At 38.0% G+C, this 26,069-nt stretch overlaps 1 protein-coding gene across 1 annotated transcript in view; it reads left to right on the plus strand.

Annotated features, from left to right (window-relative positions):
* EMILIN2 (elastin microfibril interfacer 2) overlaps nt 1-26,069 on the plus strand; it is a 107,563-nt gene that overhangs the window by 62,819 nt on the left and 18,675 nt on the right. Inside the window, exons 5-6 of the mRNA XM_044683055.1 lie at nt 9,838-10,010; nt 14,111-16,054. Of these exons, the coding sequence (XP_044538990.1) occupies nt 9,838-10,010; nt 14,111-16,054 (2,117 nt within the window). The remainder of the gene's footprint in view (nt 1-9,837; nt 10,011-14,110; nt 16,055-26,069) is intronic.

A 26,069-nucleotide genomic window follows, 5' to 3' on the forward strand; every position in this document is an offset into this window, starting at 1 on the left:
AGTTTCCTACTACATGTCCAAAGTAGTACGTACCTCTTAGCCACTCCAGATCTTTGCTTGAATAATTGAATGAATGTTCATCTTTGACATAGCTTCCCTTTCCCTGTCTTTTCTCAGTTAATAGTTCTTGATATCTTTTTAATATAAGAACTATTTCTCATGTCCTTCCATTAAAAAGAAGGAAGCCCAATGACCAATCTTAAGCATTTGACAATCTGCAGCATTCCACGACTTTTCTTTGTTGAGTCAGAAATTTTGAGTGTTATTTAAAAACATAAATATTGAGTTTGGTTTTTAGTTTTGTCATAAAACTATAGTTCTCAAAAACAATGCTTTTTGTCTATTAGAGAATTTTTCCTTTGGTTCATAGCTTTGATTTCATTAGTAGAGGGAGATTTTCAGTGAGGAAAGTCCCTCTATTAATGCATATTAGCAACTCTTGTTCAGAAAGTTGATCTATTAAGATGGTAAATATCTTGTCCAGGGTCACATGGCCTCTATGTGGTGGAGACGGCATGTGAGATTGGGTCTTCAGGTCTCCAAGCTTCTGATTCTGTCTACAAGACATTCTTGCCATGCCTTGGAAACTAGGTTTAGCAAATCAAGATGCATGAGTTTATAATGATTTGTGGTCATATTTGTGTATTGCTTTATCAAATGCTTTTATGTTGTCTTTTGTTATCAACTTTCCTTAAGCAGTTTAGTGCCATTATGTATAGTAAAATGAAAATTGGTAAGATAATGGCTCAGAGGTAATGGCTTGTGAAGGGTTTGTCACCCTGTTCTAAAAGGGTCAGGTGAATATGTTCCAAATGCCATGAGCTTTCATTACCTCTGTTTCCTGATAAGATATATTGTCTCTCTAAGCAACTCTGTTGCAGAACCCATAAAGAACAAAATAAGAAAAACAAAAGGAAAAGAATAAATAAATTATCACAGATTTCTTATCTAATTAGATCAACTCCTCCCCTCCCCCTGTCTCTAAAGTTAGCTGGAAGAGAGATGAGAAGCATTCAAACTGAGAGAGAGAGAGAGAAAGAGAGAGAGAGAGAGAGACAGAGACAGAGAGACAGACAGAGAGAGAGAAGAAAGTAAAAAACCAAACTCCAAAAAACTACCTAAAGCCTCTGAGAATAAGATTGGATCTTTAAAACATTTAAGGTAGTATTTGTGGTAATCATTCATATTAAGGGGTAATATCTGTACTCTCATAAAGTATGTATTTGGAGAACAAAGCAAAATAAGTTTATTATCAGATGGCAGTGGGAGTGTATAATTAATTACACAATCATTCTGACTTCAGCAATGAAGGAATGTAACATAAGGACCATGACTGGCATAGATTTGGAGGAGTAGGATTAAGTAGTAGGTAATATTTACATATTACCTAGAAGATATATATATAGAGATAGATAGATATAGATATATATACATATATACATATATACTTGACTTAGGAGATCTTCTTTTATGTCCCTCCCCAGAGCAGAGTGCAAGTTTTATATACTGTTGTATTTTGAAATGAGCATCAGTTTGAAAAAGCAGAAACCAAAACTCATTAGAAATTGTAAATAAAAGTGGTATTTCTTGGTGGAGGACACATCCTGCATCTCATTCAACATGACATCAGGCTTAGCAATACAAGCTTGCTCAGAAAGAAGGGTAGCATCTTTGATTCTGAGAAAAGCATCCTCAGTCTGGCATACGGTGGTGGTTTGGAATTGCTCTTTGGTGCTGGGCTCCTGCCAGGCGACTGTACTCCTGTTTCCTAAGGGTTGGGAATGACTGTTTTCTTAGCAGTCTAAGTGAAGAATTATCAGTGCAAAAATGTGGGAAAAGCCTGCACTGGTTCTACCATGTGGCTGATCAGACAAGAAGATTTGTCTTTTTTAGAATTAAGCGCTTAAAGTGTGCAAGTCTATTTATTCATGTCAGTGGTTGTTGTTACTTAAAATAAAAATGAAAAAAGTAAACATCAGTCTTTTATACTGGAAAGCACACAATCATCTAGGAGGGTGTTTGGGTGTTTAAATACATCCTCGATTATGTGTTTTATGATTTATTATATGATTTATGTTCTGATTTAATCAGAACTAAGCAAATCTACTGATTTTTATTCTCATTAGGCATCTTTTCTTTCACAATGGGATATTTGTCTGAGGATTTGTAGTATCCTGATATTTTAATGCTCTAAAGTTCAAGTGAGATATTTTCCATTCCATTCCATTCACTTCTGCAGAATTGTCCTACCTGCCATTGTCATGAGTTGACTCCATTTAGAAAGATGTGAATGGACATTCTTTGAAACATATATTAAATTTACTTTATTTTTTAAAAGCCTTACCTACCAGAGAATCAATTCTAAGGCCCAATGGTAAGGGCTAGGCAATTGGGGTTAAATGATTTGCTCAGTCACACAGCTAGATTTGGGGCCAGATTTGAACCCATCTCTAGAGCCCTGCCTCTCTATCCACTGAGCCACCTAGCTGCCCCTCAGATTTATTTATTTATTTATTTATTTTTTTATTTTTTTAAAGTACACTTTGGTGTACTTTTTTTTTTTTTTAAACCCTTAACTTCTGTATATTGACTTATACGTGGAAGAGTGGTAAGGGTAGGCAATGGGGGTCAAGTGACTTGCCCAGGGTCACACAGCTGGGAAGTGTCTGAGGCCAGATTTGAACCTAGGACCTCTCGTCTCCAGGCCTGGCTCTCAATCCACTGAGCTACCCAGCTGCCCCCCCCTCAGATTTATTTTTAACAAGCACTCTTTGTTCTTTTGCTATATTTATCATATATTATGGGGAATGAATGTTGCTTGCAAAGATTTTCGTGGTCCGTACACCTTGTCAGCAGAGGATGTTCTTGCATAGAAAGCCCCTTTCCACTCCTAAAGGCCCCATTTTATATTTAGAGATTGTCACACCAACTTAATTGATTTGGCGATGCAGCCGAGACTGGTATACGGACTAACTTCATTTACTTTTAGCAAATTTTTATTTCAATAATAGCAATGATGACATAGTTTTAAAAAATCTCCAAAGATTTCATAACCCAAAGTCTGCTCTTGGTAAATAACTCTCGTTTGTTGTTTTTAGTTTACAAAGGGAAGCACTTTGTCTAGACTTTGCAAATTAGAATCTTTAATTTTATTGGAGCCAGTGGTGGCTGCGGAAAAATTGCTCCTCAGTTTAGAAAGAAGTCAAGACAATAGAAGTAATAATAACAATTCCTATTTGCATAATACTTTTTAGCTTTGCAAAATACTCCTTAGCCAAGCCTGTGTCATAAGTAGTAGAAGGATTATCATTCCTTTTTCATAGATAAACCAAAGACCAAAATAATGACTTGCCCATGGCTATAAAGCCTGGGGTGGGATTCAAATACAGTTCTTCCTGCTCCAGGTACAACATTGTTTTGTACTTCACACCTTCAGGCTTCCTTTCATAAGCCTGGGGGTGGTGTAGTGGATAAAGTGTTGGACTTACACTGTCAGGAAGATATGGGTTTTGATCCAGCCTTTGAAATTTTTTCTTTTTTAATTCAAAGATATTTTTATTTTCCCAGTTACCTGTAATAATAATTTTCATATTTTCCAATTCTGTATTTCCAATACGTTTCCCAAATATATGTTTTCAATTCTAATAATACATTTTCCAAAATTATAAGAGCCAAACCGTCTCCTTCCCACCCTTCCCTCTCCCCCCCCCCACTCTGAGAGTAATTTGATCTGGACCAGACATGTATTTTTATGCAAAACATATTTCCATATAGTCATTGTTTTAAGAGTACACTCATACAAAACCAACCCCCCCCAAATAATACCATAAATATATTGATGTGAAAGAGAGTATGCTTTGATCTCCAACCGTCTGACTCAACAGTTCTTTCTCAGGAGGTAGATATAGCACTCTGCATCACAAGTCTTTCAAAATTGTCCCAGATTATTGCATTGCTGAAAGTAGCCGAGTTTTCACATTTGATTATCGGGCAATATTGCTGTTAGTGTGTACAATGTTTTCCTGTTTCTACTTATTTCCCTCTGCATCAGTTCATGCAGATCTTTCTGCTTTTTCTGAAATCATCTTGCTTATCATTTCTTACAGCACAATAGTATTCCATTATCAACATGTACCACAGTTTATTCAGCCATTCCCTAATCGATAGACATCTCCTCAATTTCCAATACTTTGCCACCACAAAAAGAGCAGCAATAAATATTTTTGCACAAATAGATCCTTCCCCCCTTTTTTTATAATCTCTTTGAAAACAGACCCAGTAGTGGTATTACAGGGTCAAAGGGTATGCTTTCTTTTACAGCCCTTTGGGCATAGTTTCAAATTGCCCTCCAGAATCCAACTTTGATATTAACTGTATGAACATGGGCATTACACTGAATCTCTCCTAGCCTCCTTGTCCATAAAAATGGGGACAATGCTACTGCCCTACCTATCTCATAGTGTTATTTCAAGGAAAGTGCATTGTACAATGGTTATCCTTATTGTTCCAAGTTTGACAAAACATTCAAAATCACCATCACGAACACTGATTATAGGTAGTTCTGTTTTCATAGGTCAGATATCTGATTTCTACTAGTTAGAGGGAAAGAACTACTCATATTTTGCTTATTTTTCCATTTTCTCTAGTCCATTACTTTTCAGATTTGGTGAGCAATTTTCAGAATCTAGCAAAAAGTCATTTTCACTTAAAAAACATATTCTTGGGACAAATCCAACTCATCTTAGTATCCCCAAGAGGTTGTATTTTTTGTTGTATTTTTGTGTTGCATACATCATTTTTTTAGGTCTACTTTGAAATCCAGATAAAATTCTTCCTACTGAGAAAAGAAAATGAATTTTTAATTCTAGAATTTGAAGAACAGATGAGCAAAGTAAGATACCTGTCAGTATTGTTTGATTTTTGCAGAGGCACGGAGTATTTAATTTAGAGAAAAGGGATGCTGCAAAGGGAAAAAGCTTTAGTTCATAAGATCAGCTGTTTGCTTTATGGACCTTCTTTTGCAGCCTGATATAGTTCAGGGCAATCTCTTAAGGGTATGATTATTATTTGCTTTTTTTCCCCCTCTAAAGGAACAAGTGAAGATTAGATTGGTTAGGGTTTGACCCCCAGAGTTCGAATCTGTTCCAGGGTAAGTTCAAGGTAACCTAAAGATCAGGTTCAAAGAACCATCTAGTCCTGAATCAAGGCTTCTTTCAATCTGATCTTTAGTAGTCTCAAAGTTTGGCCCTGGAACTAATTAGTTGTCCATAGTATCCTTTGGATGGGACATGATCCCAGGTTAAAGCAGAGTTGTTTCATCACATGAATTTTTGACCTAGAGACCGTTTGATTCAGTTATTCCCTGAATCTCTATAAGTTTCTTTAAAGCCCCTCTGATGCTGTATAGGTGATGTGTTGGAATGGATAATGAACATCTTCCTTGGTCTCATAGTTCTCTGTTGACTAAGGTGATCCTAGTTACTATCCCACAATCTACAACTTGGTGAGCTCCCTAGAAGTGTAGAGATGAATATTTTCTTTCTCTTCCCTAGACAAAGAAGAAAGGTTGGTTTTACAACCCAGTCATCATGTTACAGTAAGCCCAATTTTTCCCCCTCCTCCTCTGCACCCAAGGGATATCCATGATGGCTCAGTACAGTGGCAGAGGAGCTAAAATTTTCCTGAAAGCAGTTTAGATCTAGGAAAGTTACTGAAGATGGAAAGGGGAGGGCTTGATTGCTCCTATAATTCCCTCTTCCAAATTAGGATCCCAGAACTGTGTGTCTGGATTCCCATCCAAACACTAGGAATTCATAAAAGCACTGAGCATAGAGACAGTAATATTGCATGACTAATCTTTGTCTTGAAAAATTGTCCAGATGATAGAACATACTTTCTTCTTCTCATTAGAGAGGTGAGGGATTACAAATGAGTAATACTGAATACTTTGTCAGATAGGGTCTTTTTTTTTTTTTTGGTTAATTTACTTTTAACAAGTCGTCTTTTTCACTATTACATGCGATTATACTGGACAATAATGCATGTTAAAAACAAAAGGTACTAATAAAACTTTAATAACATACAGAAGAAAAATAAATTAGAAAGGCGTGTGGATCTAGGAATTTTAAAAATACGTTGCTAAAACCAACATTCACATTTGTCTTAAAAACACTAAATTTTGGAATTTATGGTCATGATTAATTTTTATTTTTGTATATTGTATCAGTAAACAATAATAGAAACAAAGCCTAGAATAAAATTTTAATTAAAAAAAAGAAATAGTGATAATTGAGAATGTTTCCCCTGGGAGTGAGGTGTATTCTTCATCTTTCTTGGTTATATCACTTTTCCAGGAAAGATTCTTCCATATGTTTGGCTTGGGGAAAAAATGCTATGACTGCTGTTCTCTAGGACTCCATAGCTATAAAGTGAGACTATTAGAGCGAGGGGAGGACTGGGATTGACTACAGGAGAAATTCATATTATTTTAAGGCCAGCCCTTAAGTGGTTTTCAGGGAGGGAAAATGAAAGAAGTGTTTAAAAGCTAGGAATTTTACAAAGTGTAGCTTACACTGACTCAGTGTTACAGAGGCCAAACTCCTTCTTGTCTGAGATGTTAAAGATCAGACTTCTCTTTCCTTCTCTTTGGAGGAGGAGGCATCAAGAACTTTGATATTTCTGACTCAGCTCATCTTTCTTTACTAGATTCTGATATCTCAACATCATTCCAATGTTGCCAAGTGGGCGGTATTAAAATGCAAACAGATTTACCCTCTCAGCCTAAGAGACTTGGCTGAGTTTAGTAAATTTTTATGAAATTGCATGCTACTCCTATCCCCTAAATAATTATTTTCTTCTTCAAGAAAACAAAAGACAAATCAGGATTTTCCCATTTTCTTTTAATGGATACCAGGACAACAGATTGTATAGTCCTGTTTCCTAGTGGGTGGGCTAGGAAGAAAGACAGGTTCAGAGCTAGCCTCTTGGCCCCTGATTCTAAGGCCTTATGGGGGCACCTTTGGAAAAAGCCACTTATTTAACTAAATTAAACACAAAGTTGTTTTCTGTGCCTACTGAGATAGTACTCTTATCATTGTCAGTAGTGTCATCCACAGATATGAAGTTCATCCTTCATAGAAATGGTGCCTTCTGTAAAGTTGTAAAATTAGGAATTGATAGTCTTTAGAGCTGAAAGGAACGTTGGGAATATCTGACTCTATACATTCATTCAACAAACATTTATTAAGTAGGACCCCTGGGGGATGTAGATATGGACCCTCCTCTCCCACCCAGCTCGGGCTCAGACACCCATTTGAGCTTGGATCAGGAAAAATGCCTGCCTCCCTCCCGCCTTAGACCAGCATCCATTGCTAGAGTACATTCTGGCTCTGTCCCCAAGCCCACCTTCTCTTTAGAGCACCAAAAGGGGCAGAAATAAACCCCAAACACCACCTGTAGGTAGACAAGCCATGTCCCACTACCAAGACTCCAAAGGTCCCTCCCCTGTCCAGTTTCTTCACCTTCTCATATGCTAGCCCCATTCAATCAGCATCCTATTAGTTCATCTTTTTTTTTTTTTCCACTTAGTATAAGAACAAGGCATAACAAAGACAGCCAGAGTGCTGCATTGGTAACCTTGATATAGAAAGACCTAGAGAAAGTCTTCTAGCACTTGGGTACAGTCTCTACAAAGGATGTATGAAGGAACACAGACACAACTCTCATGAGATAAGAAGGGCTGGTAGGTTGTGGTCTAGGTTAACAGAGGGAATAAGCCCATGAGGTTATAGATAACTTGAAAGGGCTTAATTATAGGCCCCAGGCACATCCTACAATTAGTTATAGATGTTTGTCTCATGCTCCCAAATCCTAAGGTTTCTGTAAAAAAAAAATTTACATCTTCCAGAAAGAAACTTAGAGTCTCAGATCCCAAGACTTCACTATACCTAACCTCTCTTCACAGAGAATATAATTTACCATCATCTGTCTTAAGCAAAAAGGCACAAAAGCTTATCTGCTTATAATTAGAAAGGACTATCCTTTGAGAAGCAGTAGGCTAGTCTTAATAGTCCTAATTTAATTTAACCTGGCCTCATTTGCTCTGGAGTCAAAACACGTGGGTTCAAATCTCACCTGTGATGCTTTCTACCTTTATGTAAACTTGGCTTCAATTTTCTCATCTGTAAAATCAGAGTCCTTCCAGCTGTACATCTGGAATCCTTTGATATCTCTTCTTACACTCTGATCTCACCAAACTATTCTTACAGTTTCTCACATGGGAATGTCATCTCCCGTTTCCATGCTTTTGCACTGGCTTTTCCCCTTTCTACAATGAACAGTTTTCTCATTTCTGTCTTAGAATCTTTGGTTTCTTTCAAAACTCATCTCAAGCTCTGCCATCTAAATGAAACCTTTCTGATCTAGATTCAGTCAACTGTGCCTTTGGCACAATGGCTGCACATAGTAGGTGACTGATAAGTGTCATAGATTAATAAGCATGTCTTTGGAAAAAACAACAAAGAGCAGCAAGAAATGGATCAGAAATGTTTGTGGTCTTCATGGGTTTACAGCCTCTGTCTCTAAACAAAGTACGGAAACAAGCAGAGCTTTTATTTTGTTCCCTGCCCCCATCCCAAGTAGAAAGGAGGTTTCTTGGTTGGTTTCTGACAGTCTTTTGTTTATTAGGAAAGTTGTGCCTTTTGTTTGCTTTCTAGTAAGCATGGTATATTTAATTTAATAAATCTATATCCTATTATGTGATTAAATCATGTTTTCCAGCCATATTCTTTTTTCTCTTTTTACCACTGTTTCAGTTTCTGCATATAGAATGAAATAAGAAATAAAACTTGTAAAGTTGTAACATTTCACATGGAAATACTGCCCAATCTTCACTGACTTAAAAAATATGACCTTTGCCAATGCTACAATAAAGTGTTGTAATTTAGATTTGCTGTGCATTTAATTTCTTTTAATGAACACAATAAATGACAAAATCATAAAAACCTCTTACCTTCTGTCTTAGAATCCTTACTAAATATCAGTCCCAAGGTAAAAGGGTAGTAAAGGGTAGACAGTCGGAATTAAATGACTTGTCCAGATTGCTGGTTGATTGAATTCAGCACTTGAAGTACAATATAATAGACTTTTCAGTTCAAATGCCGCTTTCTACCTTTCTCCCCTTTAAGGTTACCTCTGTATCTACTTCATATGTATCTTATATACCCTTATCTATGGGCATGTTACCTCCCTCCCCAAAACCCTGGTGGTAAGGACTGTTTTTCTTTTTCCTTTTTATCTCCAGTATAATTTTGACTAATATCAGAGCATAAATGCAAAGGAGGAGATATCCAGTCCTCTTGGGTATCTGGTGTCTTTTCCTTTAGTAAGAGAAACAGGGAAATATTTGCAAGGTTTTTATTTCGATAGAAGTTCCCCAGACACCGGCTTTATTTTCAGAGATGTGAATAAGAACACCAAAGACACCATAATTATTGTTGGTGAAAGAAAAGGAGTGAAAATGTCAAGACTGGAAAGACGTTCAGAGTCAAAGGATTTTAGAAATTTTCTATTTCTTTTGGCTTTAGTAGAGAGTCCAGAGTATAGGTAGTTTCAATGAGAAGCAGGATAAGGCTCATCATAGCTATTAATACCTGGCCAACTGCTTCCGCTTGTCCTTCTTCACCAGATTATGGGAGTCCCAGACTAAAGAGAGCGTGAGACCCCCTTCTAGATCATATTGGATATACGAGCAGAAGTTCCCTCCTTCAGACCCCAAGAATGAGAGTAATGACTTAAAAACAGAATGATAAAGGAAATCATTATCCTTTTCTTTGCCAGGTATCGAGTTAATTTCAGGCCCAGATATACCATTAAATTCAAGACAGTCACACAGCTGGAATGGAGATGCTGCCCTGGGTTTAAAGGTGGAGACTGCCAAGAAGGTCCTAAAGAACCAGCAAAAACTCTCCCCACACCTGCTCGGCCCCGGAATACCATGAAGAAAGCCACGGGTAACATTTTATTTGGATCTTGGCATGCATACTTATGTAATGGATTTTTCTTGGGCTTTTTAAAAATCAGTAGAATTTATGATTTCTAATGATTGGAGGGCTTAAAATAATGTGTATGGAGGAGTGAATGCACACATGCACGAGACATTGAATTTACTAAAGCAGGTCCAATTAGAACATTGACTTTCCTGTGGAATCATGACTTGTTAGAGGTGATTTGTCATAAAACCAATCTGTTTATTAGGAGCATAGGAAGTGCTTATGCTAAGATGATGGTTGTTTTAATGAAGAACTTGGTACCATGTTGGTATGCACTAATGTCTTAGCTAATCTTCATATCTCCCCCAGCACCTAGTTCTGTCCTATGGTATAGTAGGAACAGGAACAGGTTCAAATGAGTTGAAAAGTGGATTCACTTATCACAATTTTGCAGGAAATATTATTTCAAACCCGATGGGGTGTAATGGTAATAGTACCAGCCTTGGGGTCATGAGACTTGGCAGTATGGCTGTGGGCAAATTACTTCCCCTCCCTAGGCCCCAGTTTCCTCATCTGTGAAGGGACTATAAAGACCCATCCCAGAGTTTCATACCCTGTGATTGTGGATCTAAGACACAGATTGTCCAAGTTTAACCTTACTAGTGACTTGTATGATTTCTATTCAGATTTCATGCATGTAGTTCCACAGACTTAAATAATAGGCCTTCCAAAATATGGGAGATTTAGGCTCAGTGTTATGAAGAAAATGAATTTGAGTTGTCTTTCTACCTGAGATATCTGCCTAAATTAGCCCATAGTCTGAAATATTCAGTGGGTATTATTAATATTTTTTCTGAATATACAAATCAGAAGATAATATTGCAGCAAAATAAGAAAATCATCATTGTTCTATCATAAAATTTTGTTTCTTTGAGTAATTAGTAATTGGCATAGTAACTCATAATACTGAACTCCAATTTATTTTTCAGTTTATTTTCCTTGTGTGTGTTTAATATAATAATAATTATAACAAATTTAACTCTTAAAATTATACATGTAGGTCAGCCATACATGACACTATCTTTCCATGGATGATACTTTCTTTAGTTTTGAAATCTGAAGTGTTTCCTGATCATTTTCATCAAGTTGTAATCTTGGTTAATTGAAGGAAAATTGTGGTGACCAACTGGTAGGATGATGATGAATGGAACTGAGTTAGGAAACATGGAATCTAAGATTCACTCAGTCCATCTCTGGGCAAATGACAATTTTCTGAACCACAACTTTTCTAATTGTAAAACATTTCTGAAACTGTGACCCATATAGCTCACACAGTGGAATTGGATGCTCTGTGAGGAAATTTCAATGATAGTGATATTGTTCCCTTTCAAAATAGTAAACATAAAAGTACAAAAATACACAGAGTAAACTTTCAGAATGAGAATAGTTTTAATTTTCTTTGATTTGCTCCAGAATTTCCTTAACCTTTTATTGCAAGAGTATTCCATGGCCTGTTTCATTAATATATTTCAAGAATAATAAATTTTCTGTTGCCAAACTAATATGAGAAATGTTGACTTAGGAAATTCCTAAGATCTCTTCAAACTCTGGAATTCTGTGAAGTTTTGAAATGTTTGGTAAATGAACTGGTTATTACTGTAACAATGGGACCTGGATAACCACCGGAAGAAGTGAATTCTGCCTTTACTCCCTCCCTGATTAGTTAAGGATAAGAATCTCAGATGCTCATGGGTAGGCCACATGGTCACTGGCTAACATAGGGGGTTTCCCAGTATAACTAGAAAGCTCAGTCAACCAACAAGCATTTATTAAATGCCTACTAAGTGTCAGGCGCTGTGCTAGCAATTGGGAATACATTAAAACAACCTCTACTCACAAAGAGCTTATATTCTAATGGGGAAGACAACAAATACAGATAGAAATATATACAGAATAAATAAAAAGAAAAAAAAATTGCAAATAAGCACCAAGTAGTTAGGGAGGGAAGGCACGGGCCATTGGTGAATAGTACTAAGTGGTACCAAGTAAAACGGCATCTATAGACCCTGATGGACAGTAAAGCTTGGTATCTCCCCCCATTTTGGAATTGATATCTCTAACCTACTCTTGGGTTCTCAGGCAGGAAGACGAAGCTCACTAATTATAGATAAGACTTAAAAAAAACTGAACCCATTTCCAGTTTGGTTCAACAAATTTTTATTGAACATCAATTGTGTGCAAAACACAAAGTTTGTATCTGCAGGAGATACAAAAGTATGACACAGTTTCTGCCCTCAGAGGACTTAAAAACTAGCAAATGCATAAAATGAGCACACAAATAATAAGCAAGGCTGAATTGGGCAAATGAATGCTGAAAAAGTGGTACAGATGAAGTGCTCATGGGAGTACAGACTTCTCCATCCTCTGAACACATTTAGGTTGGGAGAAACCTGCAAAGGCATTCTGAAGGAAATACCATCTGAACAACAGATAGTATATTCAGTAGGGAGAAGGGCCAATGAGGTAGCAGAAGCAGCATGTGCAAATACTTAGAGGTGGGGAAAATATAGCTTGTGTTTGAGATACAGCAAGGAGTCCAGTTTATAGGGGAGAAGTGGCTGCCAAAGCTGGAAAGACAGGTTGGAATCATCCAGAGGAGTGCATTGAATGCCAAGCTGAGAAGTTTGTCTCTCAAAAGAAATCAGATAGAAGACAATTAGAAGTTTGGGGGTAGGAGAGCTATGTGTTCTCCAGAAAACAAGTTATTGCTAAGAACTGCATCTATTTTGAAGAGTTTACTTCCGACAATATTATGGCTCTGATGATGTCTTGTCTCCTTTCTTCTGAAACCCACCCTTTCCCAAAAGTATGACAACTGCTACTTTATCCCCTACTAATAGTCTCCTCAGTAAGTATCTGAGATAGAGAGAGTGCCTGGGAAACTGTTAGAGGGGTCCGTTAGAGCCCAGATTGCCCTGATTTCTCTCTCTTTACTCTAGCACAATGGCTTTTGCCTAGAACAATATTTCAGGAGTACAAGAGGTACATTAATCTGTTGCCTGTCCCATTCTTTCGAGTGGTCTAAAAACAGAAGATTTTACTTCTTGAAAGGTTCATCCTTTCATTGATTCATCTAGTCATTTAACAATCATTTAGCATCCATTAATCCAGTAGGGAAATGGAATGGACGCTGCAGTGTTGTAAGAAAGTGGATTAGGATAGGAATTAGAAGATCTGTATTCCAGTACTGGTGTTGCCACTCAACTTCTGAGAAAAGTGAAGACACCTCTTTTGGCTCTCTTTCTCATGTCTTTGGTTTCCCCATCTATATATTGAGATTAGTTATTCCTCACACTGGAACACTAAGGAAAATGGAAAGACTAGACAAGCAGAGAGAGCTTTACATGTAGCAGAATTCCATCATATAGAACACTGGGTCTAACCAAGGTTGTAGTCTATGGCATTAGGAAGTGAAGTCAACGAGCAGCCTGAAGACTATATTTGATTGTTTTACTGTGGGAAATGATGTCTTCATATACCACTTAGCATACAGTAAGTGCTTAATAAATATATTGATTGGTTGTCTTTTTTTAACCCTTACCTTCTAAGTATTGATTCTGAGATAGAAAAGCAGTAAGGCCTAGGGCAGTGATGGGTAAACTTTTTAAAGAGGGGGCCAAAGGAAAGGAAATGCTCGTCAGACTGTTTCTAAGGCAACTCTTTTGAAGTTTCATTGTATTGTATTCGTCAGATTAGGAATAATGTTGCCTGGCCAGATAGAACATTTCAGGGGGCTGTATCTGGCCTGGGGGCTGTAGTTTGCCCATCACTGGTCTAGGAAGTTGGGGTTAAGTGACTTACCCAGGGTTACACAGCTAGGAAGCATCTAAGGTCAGATTTGAACCCAGGTCCTCCTGACTCCAGGCCTGCTGCTCTATCCACTGTGCTTATCTAGCTGTCCCTGTTTGGTTGACTTTCAAAATAGATAAAACACATTTATCAGTAGTAGAATATTTATGAAGGAAGGGCTAGATATAATTTATGCATATGTGGGCTGTGGGGAAGATGATTAAAGCCAGGAAATTTCAAAGTCTTGTCCTACTTTGCTTTTGCTTTCACAGATACCGAACCAAAGCCAATCACTGAACCAAAGAAAACAAGTGAACCAAAGCACCCCACAGAACCAAGGCAAACAGCAAGCCCAAAGCCAGGCCTGCAGGAACAGCAGGACAAGAAAATACAGGTACTTGAGGACAAAGTTTCTCGTCTTACAAGGACAGTCCTTGACCTTCAGTCCTCCATCGCAGGAGTAAATGAAAACTTAAAACATGCCGTTCAAGACGATGCCAGCAAAATGCTGGCATCGTGGCTTAACAGTCTCCATAACCCACCAGGGCCAGACAGTGTTGTTGGTGGCGAAACAGAAACGGTTCAGCTTCCTGGGCTCCTCGGCGGTAAGGAATCAGGAATGAAGGACATTAAGTCTGAGTTGGCTGAGGTGAAGGATGTGTTGAAGACAAAGAGTGACAAGCTAGAGGAGCTGGATGGGAAGGTGAAGGGTTGTGAAGGACAGCTCAAACAGCTTCAGGAAGCTGCCCAGGGGCCCACGGTGACCATCCCAACCAATGAGTTCTACCAAGCTTATGTCGATAGCAAATTTGAGACCCTGAAGGAAGAGCTAATGGAGGGAATAGACAGGAAAATGGCTGATCTGAAAAACTCCTGTGAATATAAATTGACTGGTCTCCAACAGCAATGTGATGACTATGGAAGTAGCTACTTGGGCATGATAGAACTTATTGGAGAAAAGGAAACAAGTCTGAGAAAGGAAATCAATGACCTTCGAGCTCAGATACAGACTCCATCAAAACAGCCAGATTGCTGTAACCATGATAAAACTGTTGACTTTGGGCAACAAATCAATGATTTAGACCAGAAAATTGAGAGGGTTGCAGAAGCCACCAGAATGCTAAATGGGAGGCTAGATAATGAATTTGACCATCTCACTGTACCAGAACCAGATGAGAGTTTTGATGAAAGATGGAATGAGTTGGATGCAAGGATCAACGTGACAGAGAAGAATGCAGAAGAACATTGTTTTTACATTGAGGAAACTCTGCGTGGTACTATTAATGGTGAGGTGGATGACTTGAAGCAACTTTTGGATCAGAAAATACAGTCCCTGGAGGACCGCCTAGGTAGCAGTCTCCTAGAGATTGCTAATGGCACTGATGTAAAGGTCATTAACCTGGAGTCAGTCTTGCCAGGGTCTGGCAATGGTCAGGTTACCACTGAACTTAATCATCTGAAAAATAAAATCCAAGATGTGGAGAGCCTTTGTCTGCAGAACCTCCATGGGTCTCAAGTACCAGAAGACACTGATTCCAAAAAGCATAGTGATCAGAAGACAGATGACATCTCTGACCTTCTGAAGGCTCTGAATGACACAATGTATAGGAAATTCAAAGAAGTGGAATTTAATATCCAGAAAGTGCAAGAAGATTTGAGTTTGCTCTTTTCTCATCTGAATGACACTGAAAAAGACGTAAAAAATCTTGAGGGTGGTTTGAACAACTGCCAGGAGCAGCTTGCTGGTGCCGTTTCTACATGCAGAAAAGCAGAAGACAGTGTTTCTAGGAGGCTGGACGAGCTAGAAAGGACCACTGAGAATTCCACCCCTTCCCAGGCCCCATCTGGAAATTGCTGTGGGGACCTGGAGGTGAGGCTACAGGGGCTGCAAAAGCAAGTCCTTTCAGACCTTGACATCTGTAAGGAAAGCGCTCAGGGCGTCCAGAGGGAAATCGTGGTTGTCGGAGGCAGAGTGTCGCATGTTGAGAAAGCTTGCAGCAAATTGGACTCCATCTCTGGGAGCCTACACAGGATAAAGGAAGGGCTGAACAAGCATGTCACCAACCTTTGGAACTGTGTCAGTCAAATGAATGGGACTGTTGTAGCCCATTCCAAAGACATTAACAGCCTCAAGAATTCTGTCCAGCAGATCTCTGGTCATGTCTTCCAAATTACCACAGATCTACAGGATCTGATGAAAGGTCAACCAGCAGCATGTAAGTTGACAGATACAATTTTATTTTTATGTTATTTCTTGTATAAAATGAGAAATCTTATTTTGATGGAATTCAGATAGCTGTAGTATTGGTCTGGGGAGCTTATTTTTTGGGTCAGACTATTAGGTACAAATTTGAATATGATTATTCTCTTTTTTTTTCTTTTTTTTATTTTAAACCCTTAACTTCTGTGTATTGACTTATAGGTGGAAGAGTGGTAAGGGTAGGCAATGGGGGTCAAGTGACTTGCCCAGGGTCACACAGCTGGGAAGTGTCCAAGGCCAGATTATTCTCTTTTTTATCCATGCATCTTTACTGCTATGAGCTGTGTCTGTCACCAGCCCAAAACTTTTCCTAGGAGAAAACAAGTTCCAGCTAAAGAGAATATGTATATTGGTTGAAGTTTTGCCCAAAATCTTTGTTGTTTGCCATAACTACTTCAAGCTTACTAAAATGTCTTTTATTATGCATTCATGTATGTGTGTTTCCTAAAATTAAGTTTGGTAGATGACCATATGTTAAAGTTTTCATAGAAGGTCCCCTTGGGTGGGATTTGGGACTAGATGATCTTTGAATTCCCTTTTGATCTGAAGTCTCTGGGAGTCTGTGAAATGCTGTTAACTGTTATGTGATTAATTCCAGGGATATGATACTTAGTAGAATAGCTGCTAAAGTGGCATTTATTTGGGAAGAGTTGCTTTAAAAGAAAGACTATCACCTAACATTGGAATGGGTTACTGTGGAAGGTTGTAGATTCTCTTTTTCCTAGCTTGGTCTTCATACTTTCTTAGCATTTGGTTTTAATAGTTTTGTTGGTTTTTTTTTTGTTTACATTATTAGAGTCAATTATTTATATTGTTTCATGGCTCTGTTTACTTCATTTTGCTTGACTTCATACAAATCTTCCCACGTGTCTGTATCATCATATCTTACAGCTCAGTAACTTATTCCACTACTTCCCAATCAATAGGCATCTTTGTTTCTAGTTTTTTTCTACTACCAAAAAATGCAGCTGTAAATATTTTTGGGTCATATGTGACCTTTCTTTTTATTACTGACCTCCTTGGAATATGCTACATCTGAGGAAGGAAAATGAAAAACTGGAGAGTGTCCATTAGGGCAATCAGGAGACAGTTAGATAGTTCAGTGACTAAAGTGTTGGACCTGAAATCAGAATGTGGTCTCAGTCAATTTGCTAACTATCTGACCTTGAACAAGTCACTTAACTTCTCTCTGCCCCAATTTCCTCATCTGTAAAATGGGGGTAATAATACCATCTACCTCTCAAGGTTGTGAGAATCAAATGGCATAATATTTGTAAAGCACTTTGCAAGACTTAAAGCACTGTAAAATTGCTAGTTATTATTATTGTCATCATCTCTGAGTGAAATTGTAAGGACTGTTTACTTTCTTTGCATAATCCCAAATTATGTTCCAAAATGGTAGGTCTAATTCATACTTCTTCTAGTACTGATTAGTCTCATATTTTGTCATATTTTCCAGTTTTATTCCCATCTTTTATCTTTTCCAGTTTTCTAGGGATGATATGAAACTTCAGAATGGTTTTGATTTTTGTGATGAGCTTGAGATACCTAAAGGACATTCATTTTGAAATGTCTAATACCTGGTTAGTGATGCAGGACTGAAAACATTCATCCAAAAATCTCCTCTTTAAAACTCTTACCCATTGCTCTTAGTTCTGACCCTTCAAGTTCTTGAAACCTGCTATCATGTGCCACTGAAGTCTTCTCTTCTCCAAATGAATCATTCCAAATTCTTTAAACCAGTCCTCTTAAAGCATAGGCTTGATCCTTCACCATCTTGCTTTCTCTCCTGTGGAGACTCTCCAGGTCATTGTTCTCCCAAAGGTGTGGTACCCACAAATGAATACAGTACTCCAGATAAGCTTTGATTAGGGCATGTTTCAGTGAAATTATATTATCCGAGAATGATGGAGAGGAATTTTAAGATCTCACTAGATTTTTTGCCTGCTATATCATACTGTTGATTCAAATTCTTTTTCATATGAACTGTTGTCAAAGTGGAAGTAGTGGAAAATAGTACTGGTTCTGAAGTCACAGAGCCTCAGTTCAAATTCTAACTCTGACTGTTACTACTTATGTGAAACAAATTATTTAAACCTCCCTGGGTCTATTTTCCTCATCTGCAATATGAAGGATTTGGATTAGATTGCCTTTGAGGTCTTTTCTAACTCTGGCATTATCCTTTAGTCTATCTTATATTTATGAAGTTGATTTTCTTTTCATTTTTTAATTCAAAGATGTTTTATTTTTCTAATTACATATAATAACTAGTTGCAACATACATTTTTTAAAATTATAAGATTCAAATTGTCTCCTTCCCTTCCCCCTCATGGAGATGATAAGCAATTTGATATTGGTTATCCATGTATTATCACGCAAAACATACTTCCGTATTGGTCGTTGTTGTCAGAGAATACTTATATAAAACCAAAAATAAACTAAAGTGAAAAATAGTATTCTTTGATCTGTATCCAACTCCAACAGTTCTTTCTCTGGAGGTGATAGTATTCTTTGTCATAAGTCTTTCAGAATTGTCCTGGATCATTGTATTGCTGAGAGTAGCTAAGTCTTTCACAGCTGATCATTGGACAATATTGCTATTATTGTGTACAATGTTCTTCTGCTTATTTCACTATGCATCAGTTCATGTAGGTCTTTCCAGCTTTTTCTGAAATCATCTTGCTCATCGTTTCTCATAGCACAATAGTATCCCCTCACCAACATATACCACAATTTGTTCAGCCATTCCCCAACTGATGGACTCACTCAAATGTCATTTCTTTGCCACAACAAAAAGAGCTGCTATAAATATTTTTGTACAAGTAGGCTCTTTCCCCCTTTTTATGCTCTCTTTTGTGTATAGACTCAGTAGTGGTATTGCAAGATCAAAGGTATGTACAGTTGTATAGCCCTTTGGATACAGTTCTAAATTGCCCTCCAGTTGGATCAGTTCACAATTCCACCAATGATGCATTAATGTCCCAATTTTGTCACATCCTCCAACATTTATCACTTTCATTTACTGTCATATGGGCCCATCTGATAGGTATGAGGTGGCACCTCAGAGTTATTCTGATTTGTATTTCTCTGATCATGAGTGAGTTAGAACATTTTTTCATATGACTATTAATAGCTTTGATTTCTTCATCTGAAAATATTTTCGTTTAGTACCATAGATGTACACAATTTCTTTCAAAGTTAAAATAAGTCAAAAGTTAAAGTTTGTAAAAAGAATGCAAAAACTAGTAGATGACACAATGGCTAAACATGAAAGAGATAGCTTTAAAAATTTAGTAACTCACAGGTGCACGTAAGGTACTGTAAACACCCCATAAAAGAAAAAGAAAGAAATTCAAACTTCTTTGCTACTCAGGGAAGGCCAAAAAATTTTATGTGGATTTTCCAGATTGTAGTGGCACTGTGCCTCTACCTCTGAGATGTGGAGGAGATATCTGTGTAATGGATGTCAGAAGTTTCTGTCTTCCCACTGCTCAGACTAACTGAAATGAGAACAAGTTCTGAGTTTGGTTCTTTCTTTTCAGGCTTTTGGATTGTTCTAGGACTGTATGTTATTTTTTATTTTTAAGGGAGTTTTCAAGTAATTCTTTACTGAGGCTTTTATGTAGATAACTTCATTGTTTTCCTGTAGGAAGACTGGTGGGATGTTGATATCAATAAAGTTGGAAGCCTTTTATGGAGAGACAAAAGGATAAAGGTGTCATACCATGTAAAAGCAGGTCAGTTGTGAATCCTGCCTGTGAGGATGAGCTTCCTGTCAGTCACTATTTCTTTATTTTTTAAACTCTTACCTTCTGTCTTAGAATCAATGCTGTATATTGGGCTCTAAGGCAGAAGAGCAGTAAAGGCTAGGTAGTGGGGGTTAAGTGACTTGTCCAGGGTCACACAGCTAGGACATATCTAAGGCCAGATTTGAACCTAGGACCTCCCGTCTCTAGGCCTGGCTCTCAATCCACTGAGCCACCCAGCTGCCCCCCTGAAATACAATTCTGATGCTTAACTACATTAAGAAATAGTGACGGGGGCAGCTGGGTAGCTCAGTGGAGTGAGAGTCAGGCCTAGAGACAGGAGGTCCTAGGTTCAAACCCGGCCTCAGCCACTTCCCAGCTGTGTGACCCTGGGCAAGTCACTTGACCCCCATTGCCCACCCTTACCACTCTTCCACCTATGAGACAATACACCGAAGTACAAGGGTTTAAAAAAAAAAAGAAAGAAATAGTGACACAGTATTGGCTCCAAGACAGAAGGTAAGGGTTTAAAAAAAAAAAAAGAATTGTATTTCAGAGCAAAGTCACATACAGAAATTAAGCATTTGTTTAAAATCCATAGATGCCCTAGATATGTGACAAAGAACCGTGACTCTTGGTCCTCCTTTCTCCCACCATCTCCTGCACTATAAGATATGGCAGGTGCTTTATCCCAATTCTTCGTACTTACATGTCTCCCTCCTGCCCCTGATGTTCTAGACTTTCTCTCCTTTTTGTTTTCTTCCAGACTGGTCTCTCTGTCATTCTGACCCCTTTTCCTGTTCCTGTCCCAGTAACCTTTCAACTTAACTCAATAAACATTTATTTAGCATTTACTCTATTTTGTATTAGTTGTGGTGCCAAGAGAAAAGAGTACAGTCTTTCCTCTCACGGAAGTTTTGCTCTACTTTAGGAAAGCACATGTAGACAGATTTGTAAATACAGGTAACTTGAAGGTAAATGAATAAATGCATGTAGGCAGGACATGGAGTGTGGCATTTTGGGAAATGCTAATAGTTGGATTTTATTGGAATGTAGAGATCATGAAAGGCAGCAATAGGAAATGAGGCTGGAAAGAGAGGTTAAAGCCAAAATGTGGAGAACTTTAAAGATAGAATGGGGCATTTGTGTTTTATTCTAGAAGCATAGGCAGCCACTGAAGGTTTTGGGTGAGGGCTTTAGCAAGATTCTTTTGGAAGATGTGTGGAGGTTGAATTGGAGAGATGGGTGCCTCAAAGTCAGGAGATTAATCATCCAGGTGATTAGTGAGTCATTAGTGAGTGGCAGAGATGGGGACAGGTGTGAGAGATGTTGTAGAGATTGAATCAACCAAACTTGGCAAATGATTAGATATGGGGACTGTGAAGAGTCACAGATGACTGCAAGATTATTCATGAACCCAGGGGGCTGAGAAGATGGTGATACCATCAATGGAAATAAAGAAGTTTGGAGGAAGGGCAGGTTTCTGGAGGAAAGAATACTGCTTTAGTCCTATGGACTTAGGGGTAACAACTTCCTGCCTACTTCCATTCAAGGGAATTGGAAAAAGATGCAAAAAAATCGTATTTCAGGAATATAAAGTGATACTGTAGGAAATGGATCATGGAAACTACGGGAGTAGAATCCTATTTATAGCCCACCCAGGCCATTCTTGCTATTTCTCTGGAACTTCTAGGAAGGCTCTGGCAGTATCCTCAGAGAATTCAGTGTGCCTTGAATGCTGTCTTCATTGTTTTTTGCAAAACCACAGTGAGCTATATTGTGCCAGTTTCTTAGCAGTTATTGGAGAACAAACCAGGAAGCTCAGGAAAAGCTCCATAAACTCATTTGAGCTACGCTTACAAATTGGTGTTTTAATCTAGTGGTTTTAAAGAGTTATTGTAACCTACAGGGAGCCTGATACGTATGAAGAAATGAAGGGAGTTGGCAGCCATGAGAACACAACAAAACCAAACACCACCAAACAGAACCACATACATTCCAGCCCAGTATGTGGGGGGAAGCAATTATTGCTCCCTTTTTTAGATGAGATAGCTAAGTAACAAATCAAGCACATACCAGAAATTATATAGCAATCAGAACTTAACTCATGTCTTGAGTGCCTTTAGGTAAGAAAATGTAGAGGATATAGGGTTAGAAATTAACCTGCCCTTCTGTTCAAGGCACTTATAGTATAGGGATACAGAAAGATGTAAACAAGTGAAATTATGTAGTAAGAGAAAGAAATATATGATATATACCAAGTGCATAATAGAGATGATTAGTTGTATGGACTATGTGAGGAAAAAGGGGTTTGGGGGCTCAAGTTGGTAGATAAGGCAGGTCTTATTGAAGAAAGAGTAAAGTTTAGAAATTTGAGAACAAGAGAACATTCTAAGCTAAGAGTAAAAAGGAGAACTGATGTATGAACACTGGGGAAGAGGTAGGAGGATGCAAGCAACATCTGTGGATGACAGTGAGTGGACTGACTACCAGAAATGGGATTCGAACCGGTATTTTAATTTAGTCCATTAGTTTTTCTAGATTCTCCTACCTTTTTCAAATTCATCCATGGATTACAATGAGCATACCTCGCTAGGTCCCAGAACTTAAAGATCATGGAAACCCTATCTTCCCCAAAAGGTTCAAGATGTTGTCATACGTATGTGTATACATACTGTGCTGTAGTGATACCTACATATGACACTACCATCACTCCCTATTTCAGTTCCCAGGATACTCCTTGATTAAGGGTTATTGTCACTCATATAAAATAAATAACTTGATTTCATCTGGAAATGTCACAAGGGTAATATACCTATTTTGTAAATCAAGTCACTAACTTAGAGTAGTATCATAGTGCAAAAAGCTAGTCAAATAACTAAGTTGCTATTGAAGTTGGGCAAAGAAAGAATAGTCTGATGCCAATTATAGGCAGGTCTTGGCTCTAGATTTTACACTGACTCAGTTTGGAGCCAGGGAGATTTAAGGATTAGTTCCAAGAAAGTATAATGGAAGTAGTCAGAATTTTTTTAAACATAAAAACTAAACAAACTGCATAAACAAAAATATAGCAAAGCCCCACAAATTCTGAAACTCTCCTCTCCCTGGCATCTGGCTTCGGTGGTGTTCCAGAGCAGGAGGGATGGATTCACAGCTGTATTCCCCAGCCCCAACTTGGAAATCAGGTCAATGTCCCAGGGAGTTCAGTGGTAGTAAATCATGTTTAAGTTTAAGTCTGTGTGCATCCAATGTTAACTTTTCACAAAATAAGGGGATAGGACATGTTTCAATGTGTTCTAGTGGTAACTTTTCAGAAGTGGCTAGACAGAAGAGGCAGAACTGCTTCATGGGGTTTTTCTTGTCATTGGCATGTGTCTGGGCTTTCCCTTTGCAGCTGATACTAGGTTTGCTATCGTTCGTATTCTTCAGTATAGACAAGCTGTGAGAGGATGCCTAATATTGCATCTTGCTCATATTTTTGACATTTTGGGAGGGGCATCTTGCCAAAAGCATTAGCTAGATCTCCAGTTTGCTTAGCCTAAAATGATTCCAGTGGAGGGATAAATATTTTCCTTAACTATTGCCCTGACAAGGGGAGAATTCAGATTATCTGTTCATAGCAATCCTTCTCAAAGGAACTTTTCCATACCTCCACGTCAGCATTCAAGGCTGTTAACCCTCTGTTCTCTTTTCTCTCTTATTGATGAGCCATCACACGAGGCTATAGGAATCATGTGCCACAAAGCTAGCTGCACTGGGGGAAATCATTTCTCCCCTTCTGGCAGCCTTTTCTAATTCACCATCTGCTCATTCATTTCCAGGAGCAATAATCTGTTTCCCTTGATCCTGCTTTGACTAATGATGTTTGTCTTGCTGCAGTCATTGAACATACTGGTGCAGAACATAGCAGAGGAAATATGTTGTGTAACTATTGAGACAGTTCATTGTTAGAAATTGTGAAATCTCAGCCAAGCTCAGCCCAGCCCAGAATTTTGCACATCAGTTTCTTTGAGGGCTTTACAACAATTTCTTAGCAAAAATGTTCATCCTATTTCAGCATCCTGCATTCCAGCTTTTTATGGCCACAGGTAGACCTAAGTTGTCAGAGGCCATGAGTTTATTAGGAAGGGTACCATAAGGCCACCAAATATTTACTGAACATATAAGAAGCTTATCTGTTCCTTAAGATCTCATCCACTTCAGTTAATGTTGTGCCAAGCATTTTGACTTTGGACTTCTTAGCAGCTAGGTTTCCCCAAAGCTCCTGCAGAAAGCCTAGTGTAGGAGGTAGCTAGATGGTTCAGTGGATTGAGAACCAGACCTAGAGATGGAAGGTCCTGTGTTCAAATGTGACCTCAGACACTTCCTAGTTGTGTGACGTTGGGCAAGTCACTTAATTACCTAGCTCTTACCACTCTTCTGCCTTGAAACCAATACATAGTATTGATGCCAAGGTGGAAGGTGAGGTTGTTTTGCTTTTTTTTAAAAGCATAGTGGATATCAACCAAAGAGAAAGTAAACTTTAGTATATTGATTTAAGTTGAGTTAGTTGATTATAGAGAACTAAACAACTGTAAGCTCTCAGAGGATAGGAATAATATCATTTCCTCATTTAAAAAATTTTTAATAACAAATTTCCACACAAGTTTTTGGAAGTTATATCATCCATATTGTTTCCCTCCTCCCTCCAAGAGCTCACAAGCAATTCAATCTGGGTTATAAGGGTAAATAATATAATTTCTAAAGTTCATATCTTCCCTATCATCTAGCACAGTGCTCAGTACACCATTACTTAGCAAGTGTTAAACTGAAGACACATATGTCTAGTACACTAATTTCATGGATATTTTTTTCTTTAAGGGTTGGTTCTTAGAAAATTATTTGTTCAATTAAGTATCAATAGGCTTTTAAAAAGAAATGGTAATATTAGTTTACCAGGTTTTCTCCACTGTATGTCATTTATCATTATGTCAGTCATCTGAAAGTGCTAGAATGAATAAGTGAAGGAAAAACCTCATTTATTAATCACTTATTATATTTTAAATATTGTGCAAAAGTTATAGGGTTAGGGTTAGGGCAATGACTGTTCCTGCTCTCAAGGAGTTAACATTCTAATGAGAGAGAAAACATACAAGGAAGAGTAGTAGCTGGGCAGGGACGTTTTTATTTAGAAATGATCAGACTTTGGTGATTGGAACTATAGAAGACTAGCTGACAAACCCTTTCTAGGAGTAATGGGCAGATTAAGACTTACAGGGTATTGATTTGATTATGGTTTAGAAATAGAAAAGGCCCAGGGCCATGGAGATAAAAACAACTGGTGAAAAAGGGAGGTAGAAGTTAGGGAAGCATGGGCTGGGGCCCACCTGAAAAAAGTGGGCCCTGGGGGTACTAGCGAATTAGGGGGCACTAGCAAATTATACCCATAGGACCCAAGCATGAGAATTCTGGGTATAGAAAAATTGAGTTCTCAGGACTAGGTGGCCAGGGAATAGCTAAGTATAAAGAAACATGTCACATTCTAGGTTGATGTTTTCGTTGTTGTTACAGCAATTCAGGAAGACTCTCTACTAAGGAATAAAAAGTTGTGAACTGTATTGATAGAGGAAGTGTCCAAATGAATGAAATTATATATCCACGAATCTGAATAATTTGCAAAAGTGTTTTTATTGAACTTTTGGTATAAAATCATACCTGTATTCGGGAGCATTTAGATATTTATAGACATACTTGAATAGGATTACCATACATATTTTAAAGAAATTTAAGGCACTTGATAATAGGAAAATGATAATTCAGAGAGAAACTTTTGTTTTTTCTTAATTTCAGATGTTCTGATAAGCTCAAGGACTGGGTAATGGAAATAAATGCAAGAGAAGTAAAATATATTCATGAATACTTGTTACACAAGGAAATATGTGATGCTTATATTGGTATATGATGTGAGATGTACCTAATTGTGTCAAGAGGGTTTTGAAATTGTGTTCATATAGTTCCTCTGTGTGTCTTGGTCGGTAGATTCCCAACGGATTGTGTCATAAATACAGAAAAGAGTTATCAACAAAAGATTATGGGAATCCAGGGTGGGGAGAGAACTCTTTTAGCAGGGAAGACCAATGAAGAATTTATGGAGGAGACAGTATTTGATATGGCCTTTGAAGTATGGGTAGGATTTTGATAAGCAAAAATGATGATAAAATTATTCCAAGTACAGCAAATAGTATG

Source organism: Gracilinanus agilis, chromosome 1, assembly GCF_016433145.1.
Source record: "Gracilinanus agilis isolate LMUSP501 chromosome 1, AgileGrace, whole genome shotgun sequence".
NCBI lineage: Eukaryota > Metazoa > Chordata > Mammalia > Didelphimorphia > Didelphidae > Gracilinanus > Gracilinanus agilis.